The sequence below is a fragment of the Coloeus monedula genome (assembly GCF_965178545.1).
Source record: "Coloeus monedula genome assembly, chromosome: Z".
NCBI lineage: Eukaryota > Metazoa > Chordata > Aves > Passeriformes > Corvidae > Coloeus > Coloeus monedula.
Window position 1 is genome coordinate 40,686,635 of NC_138822.1, and position 16,029 is coordinate 40,702,663.

The 16,029-nt window shown below is 39.9% G+C and overlaps 1 protein-coding gene across 1 annotated transcript in view; it reads left to right on the forward strand.

The window, feature by feature from the left end:
* The window catches only part of LOC309585140 (ADAMTS-like protein 1), a gene marked incomplete at both ends in the record, with an annotated part of 88,293 nt that overhangs the window by 12,888 nt on the left and 59,376 nt on the right, over positions 1-16,029 (forward strand). The window contains one exon of the mRNA XM_082301671.1: positions 13,417-13,627. Within this exon, the coding sequence (XP_082157797.1) occupies positions 13,417-13,627 (211 nt within the window). The remainder of the gene's footprint in view (positions 1-13,416; positions 13,628-16,029) is intronic.

Here is a 16,029-nt window from a genome sequence, read left to right on the forward strand (position 1 = left end):
TTCCTTTAAAAAGGGGTGAAATGAACAGCACTATTTTATCTTCCACTTACAGTATTGCTGAAGTAAATTGTCAGAGTAGTCTGAGGAATACCCAATACATTTGCACCTGTATACCTTTATGGATGAAAAAATAAGATATGTAGAAAAATTAAAATATGGCCCTAATTCCTGAAAATATACTGTTCTGTAACATAGTTACTCATCAGAAAGATTCACATGTGAAATAATTGGAGAAGGTGCCCCCCCTTCCGTTCCGTTTGGAGTGAATTAAGTACATATTAAAGGAGTCAGACTGATTAAACAAAGACTTCTCTATCTGCCAAGTAGGTCTGTCACATCTCCAGAAGCACAGCAAGACCTATTTGTGTCCATGAAAATTTCCATCTTCAGTGTGCAGCTACCCATTAGAATTGTGACTAAGCTGATGTCTTGTGTACTCTAACCAGCTGTTGGTAGGTCTTAGTCATTCGCAACCTTGGGAGACACTTGAAGCACTCTCACAGAGGTCTATGTATCTAGTTACCACCCAATGGATCCACAGATTTGTGTTATTGTAACTATACTGGATGGAAGTTTGTGTAATTATAATGCTTCCATTTTTCTGGTCTGAACAAAGATTTTTGGGTACATCAGACAAGGTCATTTCCCTTCCCATGAGGAAGCAAAATGTATTGTCTAAAGTCATTATTTTCTCCAAGATCTAAGAAGCCAGTTTCTCACTCAGGAGAATTTGGAGAAGTGCATTAAGTTGCCACTCTGTGGATTCTGCACACAAACTTATGTGGATATAGCAGTTAGGATGGAGATACTAAGTGTTTTAATCCCTTTAAGTTTGCCTATGTACATCCTAGCTTTTATGATACCATCACTTTGAATATAATTTTTCTTTCCATTGAGTCAGAATCACTTGATACTTCCACAAATGCGACTACTTTAAAACATAGTTGAGTGGGGGTTGGGTATAATGTGAGTTTAGAGCCTCCCCACTGTGTGTGAGTAGTACCTGCATGTTTGGGTCTCTAAATATCAGTGTGAAAGAAACCATCTTTAAATAGAGATAGTGAGATACTAAATATATTATTGGTCAGTTTCAGGATCTCAAAATATAAAGTAAAAAAGAATAGAATCATCAAATGGCTTGGGAAGGACCTTAAAGATCATCTATTTCCAACACCCCTGCCATGGGCAGGGACATCTTCAACTAGACCAGGTTGCTCAGGGTCTCATCCAACCTGGTCTTGAACACCTCCAGGGATGGGGCATCCACAGCTTCTCTGGGAAATCTGTGCTAGTGTCCCACCACCACCACAGTAAAGAATTTCTTCCTAATATCTAATCTAAATCTACTCTCAGTTTGAAGCCATTTCCCCTGGTCCTGTCAGTGCATGCTCTTGTGAACAATCTCTCTCCATCTTTCTTGTAGGCTCCCTTCATGTGCCGGAAGGCTGCAATTAGGTCACCCCAAAGACTTCTCCAGGCTGTACAATCCCAGTTCTCTCAGCCTTTCCTCATAGGAGAAGTGCTTCATTCAACTTGGTGGCCTCCTCTGGACTCTCTCCAACAGGTCCATGTCCTTCCTGTGCTGGGGACCCCAGAGCTGGATGCAGCACTGCAGGTGGGGTCTCACCAGAGCAGAGCAGAGGGGCAGAATCCCCTCCCTGGCCCTGCTGCCTGCACTGCTTTGGATGCAGCCCAGGACACATTTGGCTTTCTGAGCTGCAAGTGCTCATTCCCGGGTCATGTCCTACCTCTCCTCCACCAGCACCCCCAAGTCCTTCTGGGCAGGGCTGCTCTCCATCTGTTCATCCCCCAGCCTGTGATGGTACCAGGGGTTGCCCTGACCCATTGTCATGGGTTAGCATAGCTACAGAAGTGGTTCGCTTGCAAAGAGGTGCTTACAGTTTCCTCTATGACCTGACAGAACTTATCAAATGGCTAGTTTGAATATCGACAACTTTTAAGCCACTTAAAAGCTTGACACACCTCTGTGATCCACATTTAAGAAGGAACAAACCCCAGGAAAGCTCTCTCTTGCTTCTGGCCTTGGGAGAGGTAACTGGGGGGGGCCCAGCAGGGCTGGGTCGGGCCTTTCTTGGCTCGGCTAGGTCGGCTGTGGCATGGCCCTGTTCCATCCCTGGCCATCCCCACAGCCCTGCTCTGTGCAGGCATCTCTCCCCTGCTCCATGCAGGCAGCCCATGGTGCAGCCAGGGTTCGTCTGGGGCCCCTGCCCCACTGTCTGGCAAAGATCAGGTGACCAACAGCGATAAGCAAACTCCAGCTGCAAGGCCCGGGTGAGATTAACCCTTTTAGTGCTGTAAGTTTCTTCCAGAACAGATGAAGCCTGCAGACATTAATCCTCTTCTGAGTCTGAGGAAGAGGGAAGGTGAAGAAAACACCATAGAGACACCAAAGTCAGTGAAGAAGGAAGAGCTCAAACTGAGGGAGGAGAAAGAGGAGATGCTTAGAAGCTGAAATTCTGTTGTAAAGCTATGGTGGTGATGGACTGTGATATATCAGAGTACTCGCTGTAATTTCATGAAAGCATGGGGTGTTGGGGCGTTCAAACTGTACTTGTGAGCCAAAGTACCTATGTTGAAACAAGCAAATGACAGTAGCTGTAATTTGATGAGGCCCCTTTGCTCCTGGGGAAGGAGGAGAGCCTCTATTCCTAGAGATGATGATGAGGACCATGAGGACCCTTTTGGTCCCAGGGAAGGGGGAGGGCCTCTGTTCCTAGAGATGAAGATGCTCCCAGAGATGGGTGAAGAGAACCTTTGTTTCTGAACAGCTCATCCTTAAAATGGTACCCCAGTAGCTCAAGACTGGACCCTCGAAAGCAGTTGTGGGGAAAGCTGTAAGTCGAGGGAAGGAGCTCTCACATGCGAGCAGAGAGCCCGAGCGGCTGTCTGGCTGTGACATTGAAGCCATGAGAGAACTTCTTGTGGAGATGTCTCCATAGCATGAGCAAGAGAGACTCCTCTCCCTAAGTGAACTGAAAAAGGTTACTATAGAAGTGGTAATCTGACTGAAAATCTCAAGGGTTGTCTTTTTACATTGTCAGTGGGAGAAGGTAGAAAGGTGGGGGGAGAAGTGTTCTGAAGGTGTGGTATGATTTTTTTTTTCCTTTCTTTTAGGTCTGTTAATAAACTTCTTTATATTCTTTTAAGTTTTGTGCCTGCTTTGCTTTCTCTTAATTCTTATCTCACAAAAGGTAAAAAAGTCAGTAATGAGTATTTTGGACCAAACCACTGCACCTAATTGGTGTTTGTGCCTGGTTATGAACTGAACCCACTACGCCCATGTGCAGCATCTTGCACTTGGTCTTGGTAAACTGCATGAGGTTCCCATGGACCCACATTATGATATTTGCCAGGTCCTTCAATATAAATATGCAAGATATAAATAAAAATTTCAATGTAAAATACTGGATCTGGATGCACCCTTGGAACAAAATTCTTGTGCTGCCTTTTTTAACAGTATGTTGCAAGAAGGGCACAGAAGGGACCTCAAAGCAGAACATAAGGGAATATAAGCAGCCATTATGAGTTTCCTGAGTTCAATCACAGTACCATATAGCTATATAGATATATTCTTAACTTCTACTGTTCTGCCTTTCCCCTGTAAAAAAAACTATAGAAACATTTGGTATGCCTGATTTTGAGAGACAGTCTTTTTGTATCTTGTGCTCTGGTGAAATAGTTCAGGAACAGTTCATCCTGTTGAAAATATTATGTCTGTAATGCTGCCAGCCAGGTCAGCAAGAAGCTCATATTATCTGCTGTTTTTGTGGTAGTACTGCTCATAAAACTTGGAGTTTTGCTAGAGAATTTCTGAAACCCACTCACTGTTATCTGAACACTCTTTCATTCATGAATATGCTTGCTTTGTCCATTCAATCCAGTGACATCTTCTTTACTTCTTTCCTGCCCTTATCATTTCAGCAAAGGCTTCTTTAGATGTAGGGAGAGTCTTGTTACTGTGTGGGACAAAATCACATTGTTCGTGAATATTGATCTTACAATTTGTGAAGTCAGGCTTTTTGTATATATTTCTGTGCCATCTACATCCATTTTCAACTATCTAATTTTTTTACAGCTTAGTTTTAGAAGGACTTTCAGATTATGTAAGTTGATTGCACATCTTCCTCACGTGCTGAGGTTTTTCTTTCTTTGTCTTCTGGTGTCTGTAAGCTTGCTGATGTCTCCTTCAAGGAATAGCTTTGTTTTTTAATATTTTCCATATGGCATAAAGGTAGGTCTGAAGAAAAGGTGTTGGCTTATGATGTAGTCCTGCATGGAAAGCAGCAGTGTGAAAAGAGCTAGAGAGTCTTCAAAATCAAGCAGCTCTGTCATGGGCAGCAGGGTGTAAAACTGTCTGTTGTGATTTAAGCCCAGGTGGCAGCTAAGCACCACAAAGCTTTTCGCTCACCCCCTCACACCTCAGTAGAATGTGAAGGAGAATCAAAACTAAAACTAGTATGTTGGTAGAAGGAGGGTTTAATAATTGAAACATGAATAACATATAATAATTATAGTAGATAATAAAAATGATCATGATGATAATGAAAATAATAATAAGAGGGAAAGAAAAACAAACAAGGAAGAACAGAGATGCACAATACTATTGCTCACCTTCTGACCAGCCAGACCCCATGTCTACACCCCAGTCAGCCACCTTTCCAGGTAACTTCTCCAATTTATATGCCAGGCATGACATTCTACAGCGTCCAATATCCATTTGGCTACTTTGGGTCACCTGTCCTGCTCCTTCAATTTTTTTTTCTGATCTTCCTCACTGGCAGAGCATGAGACATTAAAATAGTCTTTAGCTTAGTATAAACACTACTTAGCAGACAAAATATCAGTGTGTTATCAACATTATTCTCATGCTGAATCCGACCAGCTGCCGAGAATAAATTAACTCTACCTGAGCAGAAACCAGGATGTGGTTCCTTTGCTTCTTTACAATAGAATGTAGACTGATGTGCAAAATTTATTTCATAAATTAGTGGTTCTTGTGCTTCTGCATTACTTCAGTGTAGGTTTAGGGCAAGGTACATTAGCTCAAACTCACCCTGCTGTAGTTCCCAAGGTGTGTGTTTGCTCCATGGACTCCTCATTCAGCTTCTGCCATCTCCCATTACAAGTACAACTTGTGCAATTTGTGTTCTATTCCTCAAACCTCCCTGCATTATTTCTTAACCAGCTTTCCACCTTCACTGGTGGAAAACCACTGGTGGAAAACCACTGTTTTAGCCTTTTCCTGTTTCATTTTTGAAAGGCCTACCACGGATCTATTTTCATTGTATCTCACATAATACATTAAACAACGCCCTTATAAGAAGTTTCTGCTTTAAGCATAAGCCCAAATCTAAACTGGTATTCATTTATCTTTTCAAACCTAATCTGGTCTGTGTAGTTACATTAAAGACAGCCATTGCTATCAATTATCTCAATGCTGGAATTATCATCCAAAATAAAGGTCTTGTGTGAGACACTTTTCAGTAGCCAGCATGTCTGCTAATCCCTTGAACAAATTCTCTGCCAAAGCAGTTCACTTAGCTGAAGCTGCCTTTTCATGTACCTGTGTGGTTCGATCTGTCTGTGTCTGCAAAATTCCTGTGAAAGACCTACTGCACAACCTCCCACTGTTCAAAATGTTGACAGAGGAACACAAACTCTCTTTTCTGTCCTGCCTGAATAGTTGATGTTCTCTGCCTCCAACTCAAGGGACAGCAAGACTTTTTTTAAGTGCAGAACGTTTTAAATATTGCTTGAAGCCTGTCAGAAGGTTACTCTAGTAATCAGAACTGTTGATTGTAGAGTTGCTGCATATTCCATTTACCCTCTGTGCTTCTCAGACTTTGAGTTCCTTCTCTGTGTTCCTCTGTTTGGCTCTGTTATATAAATATTGGCTCCAGGCCACGTTCAGCTGTAATGAGCTGCAGTGTTAATTGATATCAGTAAATTTGCAGAATGCAGGCCATTTCTGTCACCTGACAGAGAACCTTCATTGAGCCTTTGATCATCTGCTTACATGTGTGGTCTGTGTATCTTTAATGGACTTCCTTCGCTTGTGACGAAGATACTTTTTGAAGAAAGCACCTCATTCTCCCTTGTGCACAACAGCCCCCCTGAAACCTTTCCTGCCTGTTCAGCTCCCTTGTCACAGTGGTGATACTGTACAATGGATTTTGTCAGGCTGGCATTGAACAACTCGAAGTTTCAATTGTTTTTCTTGTTTTGCTGGTGACAATTTAAAAGTACTTTGCAATTTCATTTTTTATTTTTTAGGGAGTATTAACTTTTTCAGAGCTTAGTTAAATCTCACTTTTATTCTGAGGTGTGTGTATATTGTATGTGTATTTGTAATGTTCGCTCTACTACAAATTGAACCATAGCAGTAGGGAGATCACTTCCTAGAGAACTCAGATCTGTGCTTAAACACCTGGGTTGAGGTCTTTGCTCTTATACTTCATTTCAAAGGAGCAGTCAGATTTTACTGTGAGTCATTTAACATCTGGATGAAAAAACACTTGTAGTTAAATTCTTGGCTTTTGTGCTGCTTTCTTTGAGACTTCTTTGATTATAAAGAACTGACTTGGGAGGTCTCATCTTAATCCTGTAGCTTCACTGCAACAGGGTATGCTACCCAAACAGAATGGACAGTATCTTTTCCTGCTGTTCAGAGCTTAAGATCACATTCTGACATGGTATTTAAGATGTCATACTGAGCATATTTACTCAGCCAAAGATACATCTGTTAAATGTGCCTCAAGAAAGCCTTTCACACCTATGAAACAGAAAACTTTACCACAAACACTGCTCCAGGTTGATAAGGGAAAAGGAAGAGAGGAGATACATGGGCTGTGTGCAGACTTCTCAGTCTTCACGGCCAAATGGAAGATGCACTGGTTGACAGAGGAGAAGAGGAAGCCGGTATTGACATAATATGTGATTTACTCATTCTGCTGTATGCACATATGCACAGCTGCCTCACAGCCCTTGTGCACTGAGGAATGTCTTTATGCAGGCAGGTGTCAGCTGTTAAGTCAGATGCTTCCAGGCAAACCTTTCTCCACACTAATGAATGTTTATCTTAGAAATAAGAAGAGTTCTTTTGTATCACTTTCATATGGTTTAACCATATAAAAATGACAATAATTTCATGTTTTTAGAACTAGTTTGGGAGGTCTTTGTCTAGAAAATTGTTTACTTTTCCTGTGCAATGTTCAATTGTCTTGACAGTGCTGGAAGGGACTCTGTCAGGATTAAACTACATCCCTAGATAATTTTCTTATAACACCTAACACCTTAAAATGATTTGGGGTTTACCATTCACTTATGGTATATACAGGTTCCCTGTGCATATGGGAGCTAATCCAGAGCTGCTGCCTGCATAGTGCTTTGGCTCAAGACTACAAGTTCTACCTACATAATTTACTTTTTCCAGACTGATTATGGGGGTTGTGAGAGTGTTTTGTTCTGAAGCCTTGTAGCCCTACTGGGGCAACGACTAATTCTAGCAGCTTGTCTTGCCATGAGTAGCTGCTTACTGGCCAGTGTCACTTTCTGGTCTCTCTAGTTAGCAGTATTGTCTGAGCTCCAGTTCTTGTGGCAATGAGAGGGACATTTCAAAACTGAGGTAAGAGTGCATTATTGTCCCTGTTGTTATTCATGACATGACAATGCCTTGAAGCTCCTTGCAAGCAGGGACTCTCATTGTGCTAGCTGATAGAGAAAGACAGAATAAGGTAACATCCCTGCTGTAAGATTCCAACCTAAGCACAGACCAAGCTCAGGAAAAAAAAAAAAAAAAACAAAAAACCACAACACAAAAGTATTGTTGTGATTTTGTCAATGTGAAGTTGAGATACAGGTAGGAGAATGGTATGATCCAGCTCAGTACTTGAGTCTTCCATTTGGACCCATACTCACAGGCTAGCGCATGTTTCAGCAGTTCTGGTCTCATTCACCTCTGGAGTTCAGCAAAGAGCTAGGAGCAAGATTCTGCTCTCCTGATCCTCTAGTTCTTCATCTGAATTGCTGGGGCAAAATTTGATATTGATACCTTTTTTTACTATTGAAGGAGAGAAGGAAAGTTCATCTCTAATTAAAAATTTGATGTATAGAACTTCACAGATTTACATGTTCACGTCATGTGTTGGAACTTTTCTAAACAGCCAGAAGCTGTTTAGAAATAACGAATAACAAATGCCCAAGTTTAATTCAAAGACCACAGGAAAGATTTTTGTTAACTATGTGTGCTGGTAATTTCAAGATAATTTCCCTATTACAAATAGCATAGTTTAAACTGGTTTTTGAGAGAATCCCTAACATTTTTAGATTTACATTAATAGTATGGAATAATTGTCCTGTGGCAGTAACTGGATTTTTCAGATTATTGAGCCTTTTTTGGCCATTGGAGCTTCAAAGTTGTTCTCTTTCTTTTATTCAGCAGAGCTGTGAGTATTTACATTTTAAAACCCACTGACCATGATTAATTGTGGAAACTGCTTGTTTACATGGAATTAAATATATGCATAAGCATTGCTTAGATAAGCCTAATTTATTTAATGAGAATGTTCTGGAAAATTGCAATTTATTATTGGTCCTTTAGCAGTAGGAGAATTCTATGTCATAAAAGTAATTGTAATTCATAAAAATAATTGTAGATTACAGATTGTTAGTCCAATTCAGAATATGAACTGGCTAATAAATTTCCTAACTGGTGTTTTTCTATTCATAAAATCTATTCATTGCTAATTCACTTTGTTAGTTTCTAGTTCCTGGAAATGTAAGAAATTCAGTGTTTCAGTTCACTGGGTTTTTCATCAAATTTTGTCTGTAGTTTTCAGACTACACCTTTAGCATTGTGTGTAAGAAAACCTAAAGAAAAACATTGCCTTGAGCAGTCAGACCTGGTAATTCTGAAACTACTTCAGAAACTACTGAATCTGCCTATCTTCATGTGCATTATATGTCCATATGGTTGACCACCTCTAAAAAAATTACTAAGATATCCTTATGGAAGAAGGAAATCATTCATTTGGAAAGTTAAAAGTTTCTGTGGTCAGTTTTGGTTTTGAAATTTTGATGATACTTGAAAGAAGTTGTATTTTTGGACCATCCTCTACTCCCTATATACTTCCAGTAGGAACTTGTTTTCTTCCATGTTCATTTGAAAAATGTTCATACATGTGTATTTGTCTTGGGGTGACTTTATGATGTTGTATCCCATATCACTGTTCTATGCCCAGAAATTAATTTTGTGCCATTCTATGCCTTTAAACCGAGCCTGAGAGGGGGGAGAGAAAAGTGTACTTTTTCAAAGCAGTTTGCAGTTTGTTTTCATGTTTTCAAGGACACAGATGAAGCTCTCTTGCTGCTAACAGCAGCGGCAGGAGCAGGAGGAAGCACCCAGCTTGCTTTCTTTCCAGCCAGCTTTCGGCCAGTTTTTCAGCTCCTTTTCCTTCAGGGAGTTGAACTTTTGTTTTCCTGGGACTTCTTTTTTTTTCCCCCTTTTTGTCTGTTGGACTGTTTCAACATCAAAATACATTGGGAGGATTTTCCACTGAGGCCTTGGCCCTGGAGGGGGGCCCACCACCTGTCCCAGCTCCAAGGACGGGGAGAGAGATCTACGGAAGGACTCTGAAATTTTCCCAGGTTTCTCTCAGCAGAGCAAGAGTTTTATTATTTAGCATTATTATCCTTTTCCTGTGTGTTTGCTAAATAAATAGTTTTTATCTCCTTCACTTTCCTTCAAGGAAAATTCATTTTTTCCCAAACCTGGTGGGGGAGGGCTGGTTGTAACCTGCTTTCTCTCAGAGGATATATTTCCAAATTTGCCCAAACTGGCACAGTATTTTAATACATGTATCACTGTATTGAAAGACACATACTCATTTCAACACATCCAGCCCTGTGAATTGCCTCTTTCCTCTTACATTCCTCTTCGCTAGCCATCTCTAAATGTCTCAGTGGTTTTGAATTAATATAGTTTCTGTTCAATCAGTTCAAATATTCAATGTATTTTATGTATATCAGCAGAGTTATGTATATATATCCTGCAGAGGATGAAAACATCTTGAAATCTGTTTTATATTAAGTACAGTAGTTGAAATATTTTTAAAGTCTAGTTTGTGCTTACATACGTAACCACTGCTTAGATTTTTAGGAGATGGAGATGGACAACTGGTGAACTGATAGACCTAGAGCTAGGACAAACCAGGGGTTTAGGAGCATAGATGCACCAAATTCCTACTGTGTAATAAGGCTAAAAACAGGTTGTTTCTCTGTTACTGCATGTTAGTACAGATTTGGGCAGTAGTGAAGGAGAAAGGAGAAGGGAGAAAAAGTATGTTTTGTACCAAAACTGTGCAATCCCTTCACCAGGGTCTGGAAAATAATATGGGAAGCATCAAACAGATGACTTTCATCTATTCTATAAACCAGCAAGTATGCAGATTTTTCCTAAAATCTATACCTTAACAGCAGCCGCAGTCAGCTTACAAAGATAGCAATTCCACTTGTGAGAGGTTCCTTTAGCTTGATTCTCTAACTACTGTATTCACCCTTAAAGTGTAAGATTCTTGCCTACTTGAATTTTAATTCTGGTATTGACAGATGCATGTAGGACATTATCTTTTGTATGCCATGTGCATTGGGAGAGTCAGTAGAAGAAGAAGAAAAAATAGAAGAATGCACAGCCAAGTACCACATGAAATAAGACAAGACATACTTCAGTTAGCATCTCATTACACTCTACAGTAAGGGAAAACAGCATTACTACAAAAAAGCAGTATTATATATTTTTGTAAGATTATTGTCTCCAACAGTACAAGTATTTTAGAAACTAATAGGTAAATATAGTAGGATAGTATTAGTTCAAAGTGTTGCAAACACCTTTAGCTGTTTTAAAATAATTCTACAGCCCTGTATTTCTGTAAGATTATCACTGGTTTTCTCTGTGCTTCTTAGGACTTTGAAATTCATGTATATCATTTATGGGTTCAGTTATTTGCACATGCCTAGTCCACTTCACATGTGTCTGCTCTATTCTACTTTCTTTACTTTCCATGTATGAAAGCCCATAAAAGTCTCTTGGGACTACGAAAGTACAAGGGTAAGAGGTATTTGACCTCACAGTTTGTGTGCTCCTCTAAGGAATCTCCTCTTTAGTGCAGCTGGAAAGAATTGTGAATAAACCGATGTTAGTTATGGGTAGGGCAACAGATGCAACCTGCAATATTCAGAAATTTCAAACACTGGAAAAACAAGTCCTTTGTCTTTATGGAAACACAGCATTTCTTTCTGGAAGAAGAAACAGACACCCTCTTCTGAAGAAGCCAAGATGTCCAAAGGGTTTATGTGGCTTGCTAGCCACTGAGATGTGAACTGCCAACAGAAACATTTTGCACTTACATCAATAACAAACAAAATGTTGCTGGAGGCAACAGCTACTGCCAGCACTTGAAAAAAAAAAGTAAGTCTGGCAGCTAACCATGTATCAAAATAGATTCTGAAGCAAGAAAATGCCTTCTTCTCACCACCTACTCAAATATCTTATTTTAGATTGTGCCAAAACTGAAGGGTAGATGATATCCACATTAATTCTGGCTAACAGTTTCATGGGAAAAGCAGGGAAGATCTCTCCCCCCAGATCATTCATATGGAGAACATACTCCAGCTTAGTTTAACTGGCTGCCATATGTCACTCCTGTTCCACTGATAAATAGCTCCCAGTATATGTATTCAGATCAGTGTCCTTCAGTGTATTATGGTCTGGAAAATGATCATGGGAACTCCTAACTCACTGTGCAAGAAGCATTTATTGTTAGAAAGGGTTGAACAGATTGTTGTCATTGCTACTAACAGAACCAACAATATTGTCTAAAAGCAAACTACAGTGTTGTTAGTGCTTACAGTGAGGCTCAGGATTTTTGTAAAATCAGAGAATGTCACCAGCAGATGGAGCACAGTAGGGGAGCAATGTGCCTTTGGTCCATCAGGATATCTTATAGGGAGGAAAAAGAATTTCTTATGTGCTAGCAGTTTATATTTGTTAAAGATGTTACTTGAAAGGGAGGAAACATGCCCACAAAATAACTTTATAAAATGAAAAGATGTTAGAATCGCTCAGTGATAGTAGGGTAGCACAATCTTAAATGGTTATTTGTGTAGTGTGTTTGCTCACATTATGTGTTTTACATGCACTGAGCTATTTCCATTGACTGCAGATTTTGGAGCATCAGAGTGGTCTTTCTCTGCTTCTTCCATAAAATCTGCTTGATTCTCCTGACATGTTTCATAACTTTCCTTCATTATCTGCCTCCGTCCTGTTTGGAGCCTGAGGGTAACCTCCTTCCTAATCACTCTCTTTAAGTTTCTGCCTGGATTTGTTGTCTTCAAAGACAGGTCCTCTGAGCTTTCCTTTTCCTGAATTTTTAATTTACTCCCTCAGTAATCAGTTTAAATAATGTCATGCTGGAAATGAGGCTACTCTTCAGATTTAGAAAACATGGCACTATCTGGCTTTCATGTTTTCAATTTGGGTGTGGGAGTATATCCAGGTCAGTGTAGAGTTTTGCATGAGTTTGTTGGGGAGGCTATTTTCTTATCTTTTCCTTCTGAATGTAGGACTAATTTTTTGTGTATACATTTCTATATATCTCTGAAGTGCTTCCTAGTTGAGACATGAGTGGAAGGCCTAGTACTTTAAACAATTTTCTGTGTTTAGTTGACAGAATTCGGGGTTGTGTTCAGTACAGCAAATAGCAGAAATCTGGTTTTAAGGTGATGAACACTGAAATTCAGTTATCAACAATCCTGTTGATACAGGATTTACATAGCTAGTTCAGAGAAGATCTAGTTCAGTGACAGGTGTTCATCCAGGGGTTGAAGATGATCCCCTGCTCTCCCGTTGCATCTCTCAAGGCCTTAGTACCTCGTATCACAACAGCACAGAAGTCAGGAAAACCAAAGCTGGATCTTCTGAAAGAAATTTGTCCTCAGAATTTCACTTATACATTCCTTTGATTAAATTTTGTCATTATCTTCCTTTATTTTTTGTTTAAGACGGGGAAGAAAACCAGCTAATTAAATCTACTCTGTCTTGAAATACGTTGTCCATGCTCCAACAGACAAAAGAACTCCTACTGTAGGACACAAAACATTTCCTGTGATATTGCAGAAATCCCAGAGACTTGCAGTCCAAGAACTATTGACAAGAGATGAAAATGCAGAACTGCAAATATTCATCTTAGCCTCATCGTCCAGCTACAAGAGTGACATTGATCAGAAAAGGAAAATTCCCTTTCATTTACTGTTTCTTCATTCCATCTGTCATTACAATAAGAGAAAAATTAAGGTGAATTTTTTCTGTGCTTAAGATTCTCTCTCCTGACCCCTTCACAGATGGGAGATTGGGAAATGGAGCTCTTGCAGTCTTACCTGTGGGGTTGGTTTGCAGACACGAGATGTCTTCTGTTCTCATCTACTATCAAGAGAGACCAACGAGACAGTGATTTTGGCGGATGAGTTGTGCTCTAAACCCAAGCCATCGCTCGTGCAAGCCTGTAATCGCTTTGACTGCCCACCCTCCTGGTATCCTACAGAATGGCAAGAGGTAAGAATTTATGTGTAATCTCATTTTATGACTGCTAAAAGTAGGCATTGCACACATTTCAGTGGTCAGAGGGCTGGAGCACCTCTCCTACAGGCTGGAGAGCTGCAGCAGAGAGGGCTTGAGGGAGACCTCAGAGCAGCCTTACCGTTTATGAAGTGTGCCTGCAAGAAAGATTAAGAGGAGCTTTTGACAAGGGCTTGTAGCAACAAGACAAAGAGTAATGGATTTAAACTGAAAGAGAGTAGATGTAGTTTAGATATTAGGGAGACATTTTTTTGTATGAGGGTAGTGAGACACTGAAACAGATGGCACAGGGGAGATGTGGATGCCCCATTCCTGGAAGTGTTGAAGGCCCGGTTGGATGTAGCTTTGAGCAACCTGGTATAATGGAAGCTGTCCCTGGCCAGTGGGGTGCAGAGAGGAGATGGGGTGGAACTACAGGAACTGTAAGGTTCCTTCCAACACAAACCATTCTCTGATTCTATGATTTTGCTTTAACCTATCAAGAGGAATCATTAATCATTCTGACAGACCATTAAAAAACTGCAAAGTGTGCACTTTTCACTCTTAAAAAAATGCATCAATGTTTCCAGAGGTAAATAATGACTATAGCTATTTCTAATGCAAAGTTAGTGGAAAATCTTAACAGCTGGCTATAGATTTCGAACAAAAATATATGGAATGAGTTGGTCAGCTGCAATGAGTGGACTTGGGTTAGCTATGTCAAGGCTTCTAGGAAAACTAAACGAGAAGGATTAAGGATAAAAGAGTCTTTAAAGCATTTTGAGTATTTCATATATTCTCAAATAGTAATTTATTTTTGTACAAGAAACATTCCTCATCCTTCAGATTAAGAAATGTGTGTTAAACACTTCCCTTTGGGAGAGGGATGCCTTATAACACTAAATATAAAAATTGCTATCCACACAATGGGTTTGTACAAGGCTTTCCATCTTTAGAAAGCACCCTGGAATTAGGTAATTTGCTGACATCTGGTTGCAAATTAAAATACTTGTGTAATTCAAAAGACTTAAAGATGCTTCTTTAAATGGTTATAATACTACACAGGAGGAAAGCATCCTGTGCTGCTGTCAAGACTAAAGGAAAAATTTGCTGTGTGGTGTAGGTGTAAGCAAAACACCTGTTTAAACCTTCATTCTTGATGTGTGCTAGTCTTCATTCTATCCTATGTGAAAACTATGATCATTTTGCATAGTGCTTACTTATGCCTATTCAGTGTCTATATATAAAATCTGGTCTTTACTTAAGAGCCAGGGAGATGTTAGTGTACTCACATAATGAAGTTAGTAAGTCCATGAAGCTGAGAGAGCTTTGGGTTTGGGCAACCAACCTGGTAAAAAAAAATTTACGCCAGTCTGATGGTCTGTCAAAGCTAGGTAATGAGCCTACAGCTTTAGTCCTCTGTTTAAAACAGTTCAGTGATATTTCATGCTTTGTCTAATGATATTTGCACACACATATATACTTAGCTGTACTTTTGAAAATTTCTAGACTATAGTCATAATAAATGTTATATTTGTAAATAGGAAATGGTATTCTCCTAGTTCGTAATGTAATAACGTAAGTCAAGCATTTCAAAATTAGGATATGCTAGAAGGAGCACCTATGCTTGTTTAAGTCCTATAACTGGCCACAGTCCTTACAGAAAGAAATTTTCTGTAAGTTTATGTGAACAGTCAGAAGAGATACATGTTGTAGTATGAGGAAAAATTTATTTTCTGCTAACAGTGACCATTAGCTGTAGGCCACACTAGAACAGTACCAAATTGTTTCTGCTAGAGCTATCTCCAAACAGATTTTTTCAGGATTGGAACATCTTCCTCAACAGTGTAAACGTGTGTACTTCCACCTGTTTGAAGTAATTTTTCCAACTGTTCAAGGGCTCTCAAATGCTACCTCTTTGAAAGACTTAGCAGATCTTCAGAGGAGGAAGCCTGATTAAGTATAAAAGCTTTAGCAGCTGTGTTAATCAGAAATTGAAACAAAGTGCTCAGTCACGCTTGTGGTAACTGATGTCTTCTCTGGGCGAGAGAACCTGTGCTGTAATTCATTGCTACAGTTCAACACAAGTTATGTTGTAGCTCTTCTGCCTTACTTCCACAGACTTTTCAGGCCCTGGCACTGAGTATTTCCAGTGCTTACCTTTCACTGGAGGAAAACAGCACGAAGAATGTGCTTCTCTACCTACTGTCTTCTGCTTCTGTTCAGATGAGTGCTGTGCCAGAAAAAAACCTCTAATCCATCAAAATCAATTTCCGTTCTCTCATTTTTTAAGTATGTCTGTTTTCCTTCTTTGCAACACCATCATCTTTACAGGTATTTCCACCCTGTAGGAAAACCAGACCTTGCAGCTCAGTCTCACAGAGGTTTCCCATCTGAAA